The sequence below is a fragment of the Alosa pseudoharengus genome, unplaced genomic scaffold (assembly GCF_046254945.1).
Source record: "Alosa pseudoharengus isolate Yale_2024_CS ecotype anadromous, Long Island Sound unplaced genomic scaffold, YU_APseudo_1.1 YU_APseudo_1.1_scf_3, whole genome shotgun sequence".
Taxonomy (NCBI): Eukaryota; Metazoa; Chordata; class Actinopteri; order Clupeiformes; family Clupeidae; genus Alosa; species Alosa pseudoharengus.
In genome coordinates this window covers 15,958,694-15,973,889 of record NW_027468718.1, presented here as the reverse complement: position 1 = coordinate 15,973,889, position 15,196 = coordinate 15,958,694, and the positions used below count along the sequence as shown (strand labels likewise).

The following is a 15,196-nucleotide window of genomic DNA, read 5'->3' as shown; positions in this document are numbered from 1 at the left end:
CTCATTAACCCGAGCCTCACCCCGTGGATCCTAGCCCGCGACCTGAAGGCGGTCATTTGCAGTTCATAATGAGAGCCGGGCCAGGCTAGGAGGAGTGGAGAGAGGCCCCCTGAAGCCTGGGGCAGGCCAGGGGCCCTCAGAGAGACCACACTAATAGGTCATGGTTCACTGACCTGCTGCCCTCAACAGAGCACAGCAAAGCAAAGCCAGTGGGCGCATGGCTGCCATCTATACAACTCAGATTATGGAGTTAGCCATTATATTGTTAGCCATTGTATTGCTAGCTAATAGAGTCTACTGTTTCAGTCCATCAGCTTATACACTGTCTCTGAAAGCACAGACTGGTTAATATGAACTCATGGCAGCTGCAATGCTCTGTACGTGCATCTTTAAAAAGGCACTGCAGATCAGAGAAATCCCATTCTCTCATCATTTCACTGTGAACTTCTGGGTTCAAATGTGACCTTAACTAATAAAGAATTAATTGTTTGATATCCTATTGATAGCATAAACAGACAGACTCACGGCTGAGCATGGCACAGCAGAGGTGGGGGGGCGTTGTATTTGTACCTTGAAGCGTATGGTGAAGAGGTCCATTTTGAGGCTGAGGTTTTCTTCCAGGTAGAGTCCCTGCAGTCCCAACGCACACTTCAGCCGCACGTCTGGTTGCTGCAACAAAAACGTCACTAGTGAATGCTGAGGAAGGAGGCCTGGTGTGCTTTTATGAGCAGTTGAGAAGACACAGACCGTTCAAATCATGGTGTTGATGATCTGATATGCTTTTGGTAGTCAGACAGGTCCGTCAAACCGGACATCCATTCTTTCAAAGAAGTTAACTTTTGTTGAGCAAATTGATGCCATGCCTTTAACCAGAGTCTGACCTGGTACAGAGTTTTACAGTAGGTGCTAACAACACAGTTTTTGCACACAGTAACAACATATCAAACTAATGACATTTTAAAAACTGAGACACACACATACAGTAATAGCCACTTCACTCATTACATTAGCAAGTTTAACAATGCACCCACATGTTCATAAGCTCAATAAACAGGGCGAGTCTTGGTGGATATTTGTCAAATAATTGGACCACTATGACCATTACTGGAAAACAAAATTTGACATACGTCCAGGCACAAAAAATACAGTGTCTCTGTGTGTGTGTGTGTGTGTGTGTGTGTGAATGACATTCCTTATCCTGGGTATCTTATAATGATGTTCCAGTGTTAAGAGCAGCTGTCCATTGTGAACAGTGCCCTGAGGTAAGGACCCACGCAGCACACTAAACTCTACTGCTGCAGGGCATACTGTCAGTCAGCCTCGGTTGGACATGATCTGGACAATACACACACTTACACACACACACACACAAGACACAAACACATACACACACATACACACACACACACACACACACACACACACACACACACACACCATATAACACACAAAAAAACAGCATGCACACACCCTTAGACTTACACACACCACATACACACATACTGCAAATACCAAAACACACACACACACACACACACACATCCACACACTTACACAATGTAGTTTAATAGGACCCAGAGGCTAAATAACTCCCCCCAACCCCTCTCACACGAACTTCTCTCACACACCGTGTCAAGTGGGGGAAGGGGCAGGAGTGGAAACAGTTGAGTGAGTGTCGTGTGTGTGTGTGTGTGTGTGCGTGTGTGTGTGTGTGTGTGTGTGTGTGTGTGTGTTTGTGTAAATAAAGTGGGCCCCGCGCACCTTGTCATGCAGCATCCAGCCGACGTACTTCAGGTAGCTGTCATTCAGGAACAGGCTGCCGTACAGGCGCATCCACACCGTCAGCTCCTCCATACAGACGGCCCTGATCTCCGCCACCACGTCCCTGTGAGCAGCGTTGACAGCACGTCAGAGAGGCAACTCCGAGGCAGCACATTCAAAATTGATGAAAAGGAAAGTTCGGCCTTGTCAATTTCAAGACACATTTAAAATGCAGTCCTACGCTATTAGAGAACTACACTGATGCATTTTGACTGTGATTTTGTCAGAGAGTCTCCTCCATAAATATCAACTCTGGGTTGAATTTACTTTATGTATGACAATATACACGTGTAAGGGGTTTACGCTATATTTGTAACTTAAAACTTAGGTCAAGCAACATTCAGACTGCCTTACACATCTACGTGAAGATGGTAGAGGTCAATGTCACAGTCTCTCAAATTGCAACAACGCAGAGATGTAAAATACTTCCCCCACAAAGGGGGTCATAATTACGGTGTGTCTTGTTTTCATATATCAAGAGCTCATATGAGATAAATACTCCACCTTTCCATTTGGGAAGGCTATGTCTATGACATCTAGAAGCAGGATTCTATTAGCTACTGGCAGGGACCTTGGTTTTTATACTTCGTCTCGGCACTTGGTGGAGGTACTCCACTTTGCGTCGTGGACTACTTTGCCTCCACCTCGTCCATTAATTCCCATATATCGGGACACCTTGGCGGCCGTTATCCCTTACCTAGCAGGGTGAGCGGATGCGGCTCACCTGTAGCGCTTGAGGAAGACACCCTTAAAGATGGCATCCATCATGTTCTCCAGCTCCAGCTTCCTCTCCTGCAGCTGCAGGAGTGACAGGGAGATGAAACATTAAACTCAGAGACGGTTGTATATTAAGGATCTTTGATTAAACTCAGCCCTCTCCGCAGCCTGGTGTGATGCTCGGCAGAGACAGGCCGGCCACAGATCCATCATGTTCAGGGACACTGCATGACAGAAGGTGCAAGCCAACCCAACGTGTTGGTTAAGTTGTGGAACTGGAAAGATTATTTTAGTTTGTGAAACAAAATATGATGAATCCAATCTAAAGGGTGATGGTTGTTGCCTGCTTCTTGGTCTACATAAAGCCTCCAAACCTCTTCTTTGTAGACAACAAAACAGTGCACTAAATGAACCGAAAGCTTTCTTCCATCATCTCTAGGAGAGCCCAGCAGCTGGGTCAAAAACGCATCACACAGTTTTACGACTCTTTTACCCAGCTTGTGGAGTAAAAATTTTTTCACTCAAACTATTGCCAACCCATTTCTCTAGAGCTAATATCATTATGAACAGTGCAGCCAAGTGGCTCAAGATACTCGGAGTCGAGCAAAATCAGCAGAACTTCAGCAGAACTTCAGTAGAACTTCAGCAACCTCTAACATCAACATAACTACACATGTGGTTTTGCCTCTTGGACATATTGGACAGAAGTGCTCTGCTGGAAGTCGCATGAGACCATGAGCCCACCCACCTCCAGCACCTTCCTCTGGATGCGCTCCAGGCGGGGCGAGGCATGTCGGCCAGGGTACTTGGACCTCTCCACCTCCAGCAGCTTCTGGCTGTTGTCCACGTTCACGCTCAGGCTCACCAGGGCACTGAGCAGCTTAACCGCTGCAGGGGATGGCACACAACACACACCACAATGGAGGAGGATAGCAGAGAAGAACAGAGGAGAGGAGAGGATAGAGGAGAGGATAGGAGGAGGAGAACAGAGGAGGAGAGGAGAGGAAAGGAAAGAGAGGATAGGAGAGGAGGAGGAGAACAGAGGAGGAGAGGAGAAGAGAGGAGAGGAGGAAGTGGAGAGTAGAGCAAAGGAGGGGAGGAGGGGAACAGGGGAGGAGAGAGAAGAGAAGAGAGGAGAGGAGAGGAGGAGGAAAACAGAGGAGGAGAGGAGAGGGCAGTCAGTCAAAGACAACACTTACAGGAACAGAAACAGTAACAGGAACAGCAAACCAAGGAGACATATGGACCATGTGTCCATAATAACCATATAAAACAGTATACCAACAACAACAACACCAAAAGCAACAGTGACAATATGTGTGTATATGTAAAGTATATGTGTGTATATGTGTGTGTGTCAGTATGTTTTGATTGTATATCTCTTTCTGCCACTCTCTTTCTCTCTGTGTCTTTGCTCCCTCTCTCTCTCTCTCTCTCTCTCTCTTTCACTCTCTATCACTCTCTCTTTGTGTGTGTGCGTGTGTGTGTGTGTGTTTAAATGAACAAACTCCCCAACAATCAAGAAAACCAGGAGACATGGCTAGCATATCACCATCTCCTGTCTAGCAGTGAAACGCAGCAAACATCTCTTCACCTGCCTGACAAACCTGTCATACACTTGAGGGTTGAGCATGACATTTTGGAAGGGGAAGGGAAGGACTGGACGTATGGTCAGATGTTACCTGCCAGCGTACAGGTGTGCCTGAAGGCACGCAGCCGCGAGTCGGAGAGCTCGGTCAGCAGCGAGATCAGAGTGCTCATCAGGTAGCCGTCGAAGATGATGCAGTTCTGACAGCGTGCCACCAGCACCGACACAAACTCACAGAACTGCGAGCGGAAGCGCTTCCAGTACTGAGTGGTGATGACGAGAGGATACTCGCCAGAGTCCTGGGAGAGAGGGGTGGAAAGAGAGAGAGAGAGAGAGAGAGAGAGAGAGAGAGAGAGAGAGAGAAAGAGAGAAAGAAGTAACAAAAGTTGGAAAGAATGAAAGAAAGATTTTAAAAAGGATCAAAACAAAGATGCAAAGAGTGATAGAACAAACAAAAGAAAGAAAAACAAACAAACAAACAAATATCTAATCAGATGGTTCCTCTGCTCACCTCCATGTTCAGGAATACTGTACATTTAACAGATTTCCACTTGTCTGAGTGGTAAACAGGTCAGCAAGTGGATAACTCAGAGTGACAATGTCAGTGCGGTTTAGGGGGACCAAGCAGGCCATTACTCACAGCAACCTGCTAAACGGCCCGTCCACCAGCATGTCCGAGGCACTGAATCATGACATACAGGAGTGACAGCACAAGGAGCGGCTGACAGGAAATGACAGGACGACATAACCCCCCACACACTCACCACGTCCATGGGCCAAGTGACAGTGAGGATCCAGGGGAAGGCCATGAACCTCTTGTACTGCAACCCCGAGCCCTAAAAAAAAAATAAGCAAGTATACAGTTACAGTCAGCTGTACAGAGTGAGCACTGAATTGGAAAACATTGTAAGAAAAAAAATCATAGGAGACAGTGAATTTTACCTCATCAAGATCTTCCACCATTTTGCTCATGACATCAATGTCTCTGCTCTGAAACATCTCTGCTGTGACCAGCCCTATAATGGATGAAAAACACACCCCATTATTAGTAGTAGTGGTGGGAGTAAGATTTGTATTGACAATAGGATTTCATGATAACTCATAGTTCATCATCTCATAACTCATAATTCATCATCAAAAAGCTTGTGGGATAATGTTAAAAGAAGATCCACACATGAGACTACCTGTTCACTAACACACAAAGAAATTCAAATCCCACATGTGTGACACCCTCACACTATCACTGCAGAGAGAGAGTAACCACAAATACTCAACAGGACATGTTCTCAGCAGAGGTGGCATCACTGTGGGGAGATGAGGCTAGCTCTGAGTTATCGGGGCCAAATGGCATGCATTAGCCATAAGATCATGCTATGACTAGTAATAACGCTGTAATGTTTATAGCATTGTCTCTATTGTAACAAACACAAAAAAAGAATTGTTTGATTAATGAATTAATGAATATGGCTTGCCTTTGCACCCTGAGCACTGGATGAAGAAGCTGATGAGGTCCAGGAGAGCGGTGTCTCTGTCCATCACATAGGCCTCGATCCAGTCATCCACCACGGCCTATGCCAAGAGCACACAAGGGCTGAGAGGTGAGGGATCATTCTAATGGGATAATGGGTGTTACTAACGCCTAGGATAGACACACTGACGTTCACTGCCAAACAGTGAATTGTAACATGTATGCCATTCATGGTTCCCCTTGAGGAAAATTAAAGGGGGAAAAAAAAAGATTTATCACTTAGAGAACTAAAAACAGAAATGTCCTCAAGTTTACATTCAACTAACATTTTATTTTGAAATCAATGCTCAGAACACAAATGCTTAATTTTTTACCACATAAGAAGAACTGAACCTACAATGGTCTTGCACTATTCATCTATGCCACCGAGACAAATCCCAATATGACACTTTTTAACAGCTATGTGCTTCTCTTGTGTACCTGGATGGCACCCCGTCCCATGGTGACCACTTCAAACAGGGTGACCGATTCCATGTCCCTCTTGTTGGGGCGCCCATTCTCTGCTCTGCCCAGGCCTCCATTGCTGGTTCTGGGGTGCTTGCGTTTGGCATTCTCTACCCCCTCTCGGGCCTTCCTTTTCCCCCTCTGTGTGTCACGACCACAAATAAATATCAACACATTTCCTTAAGGAGTACTTCAGTAGATGTGCAAACTTAAGTGAAGAATTGATAAGTAGACTTAGAAAATGATGCTCTAAGAGAAGGAACACAATGCCTGAAGAAATGTTCTCAAAACATTCCCAACGTCTATGGCAAAATTTGGAAACATACAGAGGGGAAGTGATTGTGACAGGTGTAAACCAAATAAACATGGTGATTATTTTAGGTGTTTTTTTAAGGAATGGTGTATGCTGTGTTTGTTCCACCCACCGCGCTCTTCTGTCTGTTCTCATTTCTCCCTCCACTGGCACGGTTCACAGCTCCAGAAGAATTAAGATCCACAATTTCGTTCTCGCTGTAGGATTTTTAAAAATATGCATTAAGGCACAGTTATAATAACAACACAATACACTATATGTCATAGCAACATTGTAACATACTAATGTTTAAGCAAACCTGGTCAAACATTATGTTGTTTCCTTTTTTAACATTCAAATCTATCATAGGTCATACATCTGTTAATCTGTAACTTATTGGCATGCTTACTTTTGAACCGATGGTTTGTTGATTAACGTTGGCTCAGCTATCATCTCTTTTCAGATAATTTTCCATGTAGCAGTTGAGTAGATTTTGTATAAAATTATCTGGAAAACAGTAAAAAAAAGTCTGTCTTAATAAACTTGATAAACTTTTAAACATGAAATAATTTGTTGTACATTTTCCCAGACACTCGATAGATATTTAATGGCTTTACAATGAATCCTCTCTATATTGTATTTCAACAGTCACTGAACAGGTAAGTAGACTATGGCTGTTGAAAAAAAAAAACACTCTCACTTGTTGCAGTGTCTTACTGCCTTTCTATGTTTCACTTCGAAACTACTTCTATTTGGTTTAAAAGCAGCCTACGCTTAACAGGCAGGGTGTTGCTCAGTGAACCAGTTTACTGATCACAATAAATCCGGAAATGCCTGTGTTTATGCGGGTAGATAGGTTTGTCTTTACTCTGAGTGTTTGGCTGAGATGAATCCGTGACCTACTGTAAATAACCTTTGAGTCCTACTGTAACTGTAGGCCTACTATGTATGGCAGACTTGCATCATTCTGAGTAGAAAGAACAGACCCGTTTGCAGTAGGCTACATGCACACCTGCATGACATAAAGGTTAAGACTATTGCCACTGTGTCATGATCTGATATTAGTCTCACATATGCTTAGGTATTTCGATGGCTGCGTGCAGATCTTGACTGACTTCGACCATACACGATTACACGTGTGTAATTTACTCTTATGGCTCTAGAATGACACTTGTGTATTCTTCTACAGTTGACACACGTGCATCAGATACATTGTATCTACTGCAGAAACAAGACTCTTGTAGTGATTCGCGTACAATTCTAAAGATCTTGGTATCCGGCATAAGTAAATCCAGCCTACATGAACAAGCTATTGGTTTCGCTTGTGTCTGTAATGCCAAAACTCTCAAGTTGATTGGACAAAAGTGGCATCACTCAGATTCCTTCGCGATTCCTCTCACCCATCCCCCACATGCACACCCCGAAACAATATTGCTTATCTTCGAGGGGCTCACTGACAGGCTCCTGTCTGTCAGCACAGCATGCGAAATCAGCACAGCCGACACCGTTTGACAAAACATCCTCACAAACCCATAACACGTCCGACTGAACACACTGGCTACTGACAACAGCTCAAGCCATGGCCCATTCGTCAGACCGGTCAAGGAAACTTACAACATATCCTCTACGGATAGGTAATGCGTCAGACCCCTAAATTATAGCAAATATAAATGAGCGCAATCAATTTCTTACCATGTAGAGAAAACATACAGGAAAGAGTCTACGAGGTTTAAGGAAATCCTGAAACATACGGCTTCAGTGCGCCATCCCGCGGCATATGCTCGTAAGAACAAAAGCGGTGCAGTGTTTTTTGCATACAGCAGATGGAGCCTGCGCACCTCGACTCGTGGAACACGTCACTGGAAAAAGAAAATATGGGCTATGCATTCTGTATAACTGCCAAGAGCTTTATGAGACCCTAGGCCTTAATATCCAATTAAAGAATACTTCTGCAATGCAGTAGGACTATAGGCGCATTTGGTCAGGGTCAGTTTTATATCACTGAACATTGCCTGAACTGACCATAGCTGTACATAAACATACAGATTGATAGGCTACCATACAGCAGAAGCGGCTTGTGGCAGGTCATAAATGCATGACACCTATACCACATCACAATATTTTGCTTAATTATATTGTTTTAGTTGGTTGGTTAAAGTAAGGCAGTTCACAATATCAAACCATTGGTTTTTGCACAAGGAATAATAATAATCCCTTTTATTGAAATAGCCTAGGTATACGATAAGCACCCTGAACGAGCCATAGGGAAAAACATTACACTAGTAACACTAGTCATTGCATATGTTTTAATGACACATTGACAAAACATTTTAGACTTTCATTTCATGTAATGTGGCCATAAATTGTGTATTTCAATGACATTTGAAATCAAACAGCAAAACAAAACAATAGTGTATGCACTGATATGAAGGTTGTGGGATCACTGGGATGTCAAGTTATTGTGATAATAATGGGCACTTTTCAGAATCTTTTGTATTTGTTTACTTCATAAGATAGATGGATGCATCAAATGCCATACAAAAGCCAACCAAATAAAGGTCAACTTTTGAAAATAGAAAATACTATAGTGTGCATGTGCCGTGGTAAAAATCCTTGGCAAAATTTTAAGAGGTTCTCTTCCAGCATATCAACTTGATGTGTAGTGCAGTGTACTAACAGAAAATTATGGTTACACTGTACACTTCAAAAAGAATGTTTCCAATGGTCTACCCATCAAAATAAGCCTGTATTATTTATCCTCTTGTAAATGGTCCAAAAACAGCCTGGACATATGTCACACTTATCATAGTCACACTGATCTACCAACATTTTTACAACATTCAAAATGACTTTCTCATTAAGACACAAGTGAAGATCTAAATTGCTGGGAATATCAGGAGAAAAGCACAATTGTTTGCCATCATTTCAGCTTTGAAACAAAGGCCATCACTTGGTTAAGGTCCTCGGTAAGTTCCTCCGGAAGTGAAGACACTGTTGATACTAAAGTCTGAGTGACTTCCAGTATCCTGATAAAAGAAATTATTTTGAAATTACAGTACATTAATGTTATTAGTCAGTCTTATACATGGAAAGTATATAGACACAGAATTGTGCTGTCGGTGAAGAGAAGAGGGAAAAAAGATGAGAAGAACAGAAGACATGATATGCGATGGATACATACATGGAAAGTCAGATACAGTGAAATAGTGTTATTGAGAGGATGGAAGAGACAATGAGATGAGAGGTGAAATAATGAGACGAGATACAACAAATAGATGAGATGAGATGAGATGAATAGTATTCACCAGTTGATGTGGTGAGAGGGCAGCTGAGGGTCTAGTTTGGATCCTTCCTCGGGCACCAGAGCCTTTTTAATTTCTTTGAAGTGAGCCTCAATGTCTTTCCTTATACCAGCGAGGGGCAATATGCCCTTCAATAAACTAAGAACTTGCTGCAGCACAAGCACACAAAGGTCATATTGGTCATTGCACACATATCATTGACTCAAGTTCAACCTGTGAACATGCCTACTGTACATGCAGATTTATATACACATTAGAATCCTTTCTAAAAGTCAATGGACACAGTATATCAAATTAAGGCATACATGCTGTTTCGTACTCACATAAATGACTGATAGCTGATGGGCAATGTATTTGTGACTTCCTAGATGTTGAACATCATCCTCAAGTTGCTGGCAGAGGACAAGGAGCTGGTTAAGTCTCCCAATGTGAGGAAAGTACCCTGTAAGAGATTTAAAATTAGAACATAATTTTACCTTGTTTAGGTGATGGGACTGTTTGTTACTTTGTTGTGAATGTAATATGAGTATGATATGGTGGTGTGGTGATTTCATTAAGAAGCTCACCATCCAAAGCTGGCTTTTCCAGCATGTCTACGGGGCTGCCATGTATGACAAAAATCTCCACTCGCGGAAACATAGTAGACAGTCCCACAATATCTAGGTAGTCCTGATGGAATACCAAACAGAATTAAGACAAAACACATAAAATGTTGAACAGAATTAAGTAAAATGACCTAGTTGAAAGAACAGGGAAACATACTTCAAGTTCTGGTGCAGGTTTGGGCAGGTGTTCAAGGCACTGATGCATTTGTTCTATGATCTCAGCTCCTTGGGGACATATAGGATTCCAAAAATATTAGCCTGGCTGGATTGTCCAAAAAATATCCCAATGAAACTGCCACTTGAAGAACTTTACCTTGTCTTTGGAGAGCATATGATTCCATGGGGCTGGAATTCCGTTTAAGCTGCTCTTGAAACTGCAATGTTGAGAGGATCACATGAACAGTTCTATTGACATGATGCAGGTAGGCCTATTTCCCTATAGAGCAACTGCCAAAAAGGTGGACCAACAGTAAACATAGCCATAGTTATTTCTGTATCATTACAGCCTTTATTTGTCTCTGTGATGTGCATTGTTCCAGTGTGCATAACATTTCCATACGGTTTCGACCTTCTGTGAGTGCATAAGCATCCCAGCTGCGGGTGCGCTCCTCACCTGGTGAACCTGAGCACGGATGAGGAGGTCAAGCTGACCGCACAGGCACAACATCTCCAGCCCCACCTGTTCGCAGCTCAGGTGGATGGGCAACAGAGATTTCTTCACGTGCAATTCCACTAAGAAAACGGTATCGTTAATAATCGTACAGATAGGCTACGTGTCACGTCATAGATGTGGGTGTCACACAGAATAGTGTAAAATCATCTTCACCTTTTAGGCTAAATACTGACGTCATCCACTAAGTCCAGTTGCCACGATATTAGGCTATGAGGTTATGCTTTGCTTAATATAGCTCACTGGATCGGAATGGTTCGTGGGTTTTACCCACATTTTAAAATAGCATTGTGGATGGAACAGACGTTAAGTTAAAACATGCTACGTTTGGCTTACCTTTGAATTTTACATGGTACATACACGGCTTACAAAGCGGCTCCGTAAGACAGACTGCCATTGCTAAATGAATGGACTAATAGCTATTATTGTTATTTCATTGGAAATACCAATTTCTATAGAAAATAATTGATTTCAAAGATAAATATTAGTAGCCTACATGTATCATAAATCGAAGAGGAGCATCTTTTGCGATCCTATGCGCTATAAGCCTACAAGATACGGGTAGTTGTGGCGGAAACACTTGCCGGTGGTCCTTTCACCCACCGGATTTATTATTGTCAGACACCACATCAGGGCCGTGTTCAAGAGCGTCAGACATCGTGTTAAAGTGTCATGACCACATCGACTTTCAAAAAGAGAAAATTCCCTTCATTCGGGATTAAGAAAAAGGCCAATGCAACGGGCATTGCAATTCAATGCAAATTATATAATAGGCGTCCCTATAATATTACCATTGACAAAGTAGTAAACATTTATTTTCAAATACAAATTCTGTTGATAACGCATTGCTTCATGCATTTCATATGGTTCAAATAGGTGCTAGTATGCGACATAGCAACACCTAATTATACATGAAATACGGTTGTCATAATTTTAGGCATAATTTTAAAATCTACACTCTACAGTAAACAATATATAATATATAGTTATAACTATAAAATTGTTATATTGTTATAACTTAATAATAGTTATGATAGTTTGTTGCAATGGTCAGGAAATAACACGTCACACTTTACAACATATTTTACCCATATATTAAGACAACATGCTAAAGCAGTCAATGTGTTGTTTGTTTTCCATAGATTTATTAAATAGGCAGACATTATGACGGACAAGTGGCCTCTGATCGCACTTCAAAGCAGTCGTAATAAAATACAGCTTACTTAGAAAGGTTTATCACAGTTTTACAGTATTTAAAGTGATAGGCTTAACTGAAAAGTCCAAATTGAGACATAAAAAGGAAGAGAGAGACATTTAAATAGTGTACTAAAGAACACAGCCCCAATACCACAAAAAGTATTGAATATTTTGTATTATAAAACAAAAGGATTTGGATAAAGTTTCTTGCAAAAGTCCAACACTTTCTTTTAAAGGCAGGAGTATAAAACAATGTACAGCTCTGAGTAAACAAACCTTTTTTTGTGACTTTTGTTTATTTAAGAAGTGCATATGAAATGAAAAATAAATCGATTTCTTTTCTGTTTCCATTCTTCTACCCGCTTCTTCAGCAATCCTGCAGGTGTTCCTTCATTTCATTTCATTTATTTGTAATCCACAGAGATAGGAAATAGTCTTCCATCAACACCATGATCCACTCCCTTTTTTGGACAGAGTTTTGTACATCAGTGTTCAGTTCTTGGGCTGCAGCTGTGAGGTGGGACATCCCTGACCACCAGGAGGGTCCCAGTTTTGCAGCTGCTGCCACAGCCACCTCCACTGTTTTTTTTGCCCTGCTATATAATGCGCCAGAGTGGGGAAGCCTCCGGTCCTGTTTTGGGAGGGTGCTGTTCTACGGACGACCAGTAGGGGACAGCGTGAGATTGGCCATGAGTTCATGCACGGCAGCAAATATTGTGCATTCGCCTGTTGTGTGGAGGAGAAAAAGAAAGAGATAATGAGACAGGATGTTGTTTGTATGTTGATAGGGTTTTTCGGAGCACTCACTCACACAGTGATTCACCACACACAGCAGGAAAGATGGGGGGGGGGGGGGGCACTCCAGACAAATAAAGGCCAAAGAACACGAGCAACACAGGAAACGTAAAAATAATGTTGGATTTTAAGAGTGCATCACAGTGAGGACACACTTGTGACTGTGAGGAGACCGTGAGCATGAGGTGGAGAGACAACTCAAAAGAAAACAAGACCAAATCACCAAGAGGCATGTATGAGGAAATACAGGACTGAGATAAGGCTAGCAATGACGAGCTAAGATTAACATTACAGAAAGACACAGAGAGGAACACAATGACAGGCCAAACAGGCTAAACTAGCACTAGAGGGAAGCAGACAGGTTAGACTTGCAAATGTGAGAAGGAGACAGCTTAGACTCAAATACTCGAGAAGGAGGAAGATAGGAGAGAGGGTACAGGAACAAACAAACAAAACACAGTGGTGCAAACACACGGTGGTGGAGTGCTGTGGTGGAGTGCTGCCGCGCTGACTGACCTGCCCTGGCCGGGTGGTGCTCGCTGAATCTCCTGAGGATGTTGCTGACCATCAGGGCGGCGGCGCCAGAGGAGCTCTGTTGGCGCGGGATGTCGGCCTGCTGCGTGAGCCCCGTGGCCATGTCGTACACGATGGGCACGATGATGCTGATGGGCTCCGCCGGCACCGGCAGCCTCTGGGTCAGCTGGAGCTGTGGGGGCGGCATGGGAGGGACACACACACACACACACACACACACACACACCCATATCAAATGATTTACACTAACGTTAATAGGTACGTTTATAGATGACAACCCGTTAAAGGGGATGAAATTGAAACAGGGCTGAGTTAAGCTACATTTACATATATATACACACAAAGACTAGCATAGCACATTTACATATCTATATATCTATATATATCTATATATATATATATATATATATATATATATATATATATATATATATATATATATGTATATATGTATACACACACTACAACAGACCATCTGATGTTTATGTAAATCGGCGATATGTGAATGGGCCTTTAATGGACCGATGATGAAGGCTACTTACGAAGAAGAGCATTTTGGACTTGAGCACCACGGCGATGGTTCCTGGGGGGGCGATAGGCGGGGCACTGGGTGGGATGGTCAGGCAGAACTGCACGTTCCACTTGAGCTGGGAGCCCTGGTCAGGGAACTGGAGCAGAGCAGGGTGGAGGGGCAGGAGGGAGGTTAGAGGTGTTTATTCTTTTAATACCACATAACCTGACAAAGGTCTGCAGACCAAAATGTTGTTTATATTAACTTATAGTAACTAATACAGCAAGTGACACAGACAATGTGCAGGAGTTTTCAATACATAGAGAAAAAACACCCCCATATACACAATCCTCCCAACATCTATGGAACTGGACTTTAGAAGGCCAGCCTTTGTATGGCACATGTCTATACAAACATAAACACACACACACACACACACAACTCACCAGTTCCAGTTTCATGATGCGGACACAGTCTCTGAGGATGTTGGTTGGCGCGCCCAGCAGTTTGGTAAAGGCATTCAGGGTGTTGTACTTAAAAGGAGGACCGGCAACCTTCAGGGACAAACAGAACGTGAGAAACATCAGCACTCAAAACTCACTAGAACCAAATACCTCCTGTGGCTTCCAACCGCCAACAAGCAAACAGTATGCACCTCTCAGAGGCTGTACACATGGAGGAAGTGAGGGCTCAGGAGATCTTTTATATAATTTCTATAATATATTTATATTTATATAATATGACAGGGGGAGAGTAAACGCTAATAGGCTAAAGTGAAAGGAGCAGCTGCAGATTTAATGCATCAGGGTGGAAGTGGCGTTCCGCAGTCCTCCATTTCTGCTTTCTTCGCTTTTTTTCCCAAACAACTAATGCCAATTAGGGCAGATCATTAAAAGGCGGCACACATAAACAGCGGGACACAACTCTGCATTATGCATGTAGAAGCAAAATTCCTTCATGGCTTTACACACACACGCACGCACGCACGAGCCCCAGGTAACAGAATAGACTACGATAAAGTAAAAAGTAAATGCCATAATATTATCTATTTAACACACACACTTATACACATACGGTATACACAAGCATGCTTCTCATACACCTCACTCACACACACTCTAGCACAGTTGATGTCATGTCTGTCACAACGGCCTCTCTCTCCTTCTCTCCGTGTTAAATATTCAGACTTCTT

The 15,196-nt window shown here is 42.8% G+C and overlaps 2 protein-coding genes across 5 annotated transcripts in view; both read right to left on the bottom strand.

Moving 5' to 3' along the window:
• Positions 1 to 8,175, bottom strand: part of LOC143100315 (cohesin subunit SA-2) — a 29,130-nt gene extending 20,955 nt beyond the window's left edge. For 2 of the 3 annotated variants that reach the window (XM_076263375.1, XM_076263377.1), the window contains exons 1-12: positions 8,083 to 8,175; positions 6,800 to 6,897; positions 6,524 to 6,608; positions 6,075 to 6,239; positions 5,599 to 5,695; positions 5,069 to 5,142; positions 4,891 to 4,962; positions 4,221 to 4,425; positions 3,287 to 3,426; positions 2,546 to 2,619; positions 1,762 to 1,885; positions 571 to 669 (exon numbers count right to left, since the gene is read on the bottom strand). In XM_076263375.1, coding sequence (XP_076119490.1) covers positions 571 to 669; positions 1,762 to 1,885; positions 2,546 to 2,619; positions 3,287 to 3,426; positions 4,221 to 4,425; positions 4,891 to 4,962; positions 5,069 to 5,142; positions 5,599 to 5,695; positions 6,075 to 6,239; positions 6,524 to 6,608; positions 6,800 to 6,843 — 1,179 coding nt within the window. In that variant the 5' untranslated portion in view covers positions 6,844 to 6,897; positions 8,083 to 8,175. Of the gene's footprint in view, positions 1 to 570; positions 670 to 1,761; positions 1,886 to 2,545; positions 2,620 to 3,286; positions 3,427 to 4,220; positions 4,426 to 4,890; positions 4,963 to 5,068; positions 5,143 to 5,598; positions 5,696 to 6,074; positions 6,240 to 6,523; positions 6,609 to 6,799; positions 6,898 to 7,090; positions 7,148 to 8,082 lie in introns of those variants that run through there. The other variant, XM_076263376.1, reaches the window with a different exon arrangement.
• A 3,915-nt stretch (positions 8,176 to 12,090) lies between these two features.
• med14 (mediator complex subunit 14) overlaps positions 12,091 to 15,196 on the bottom strand; it is a 32,119-nt gene continuing 29,013 nt past the window's right edge. For both annotated transcript variants that reach the window (XM_076263374.1, XM_076263373.1), the window contains 4 exons: positions 14,451 to 14,558; positions 14,036 to 14,161; positions 13,476 to 13,665; positions 12,091 to 12,890 (listed from right to left, as the gene is read on the bottom strand). In XM_076263374.1, the coding sequence (XP_076119489.1) occupies positions 12,817 to 12,890; positions 13,476 to 13,665; positions 14,036 to 14,161; positions 14,451 to 14,558 (498 nt within the window). In that variant the 3' untranslated portion in view covers positions 12,091 to 12,816. The remainder of the gene's footprint in view (positions 12,891 to 13,475; positions 13,666 to 14,035; positions 14,162 to 14,450; positions 14,559 to 15,196) is intronic.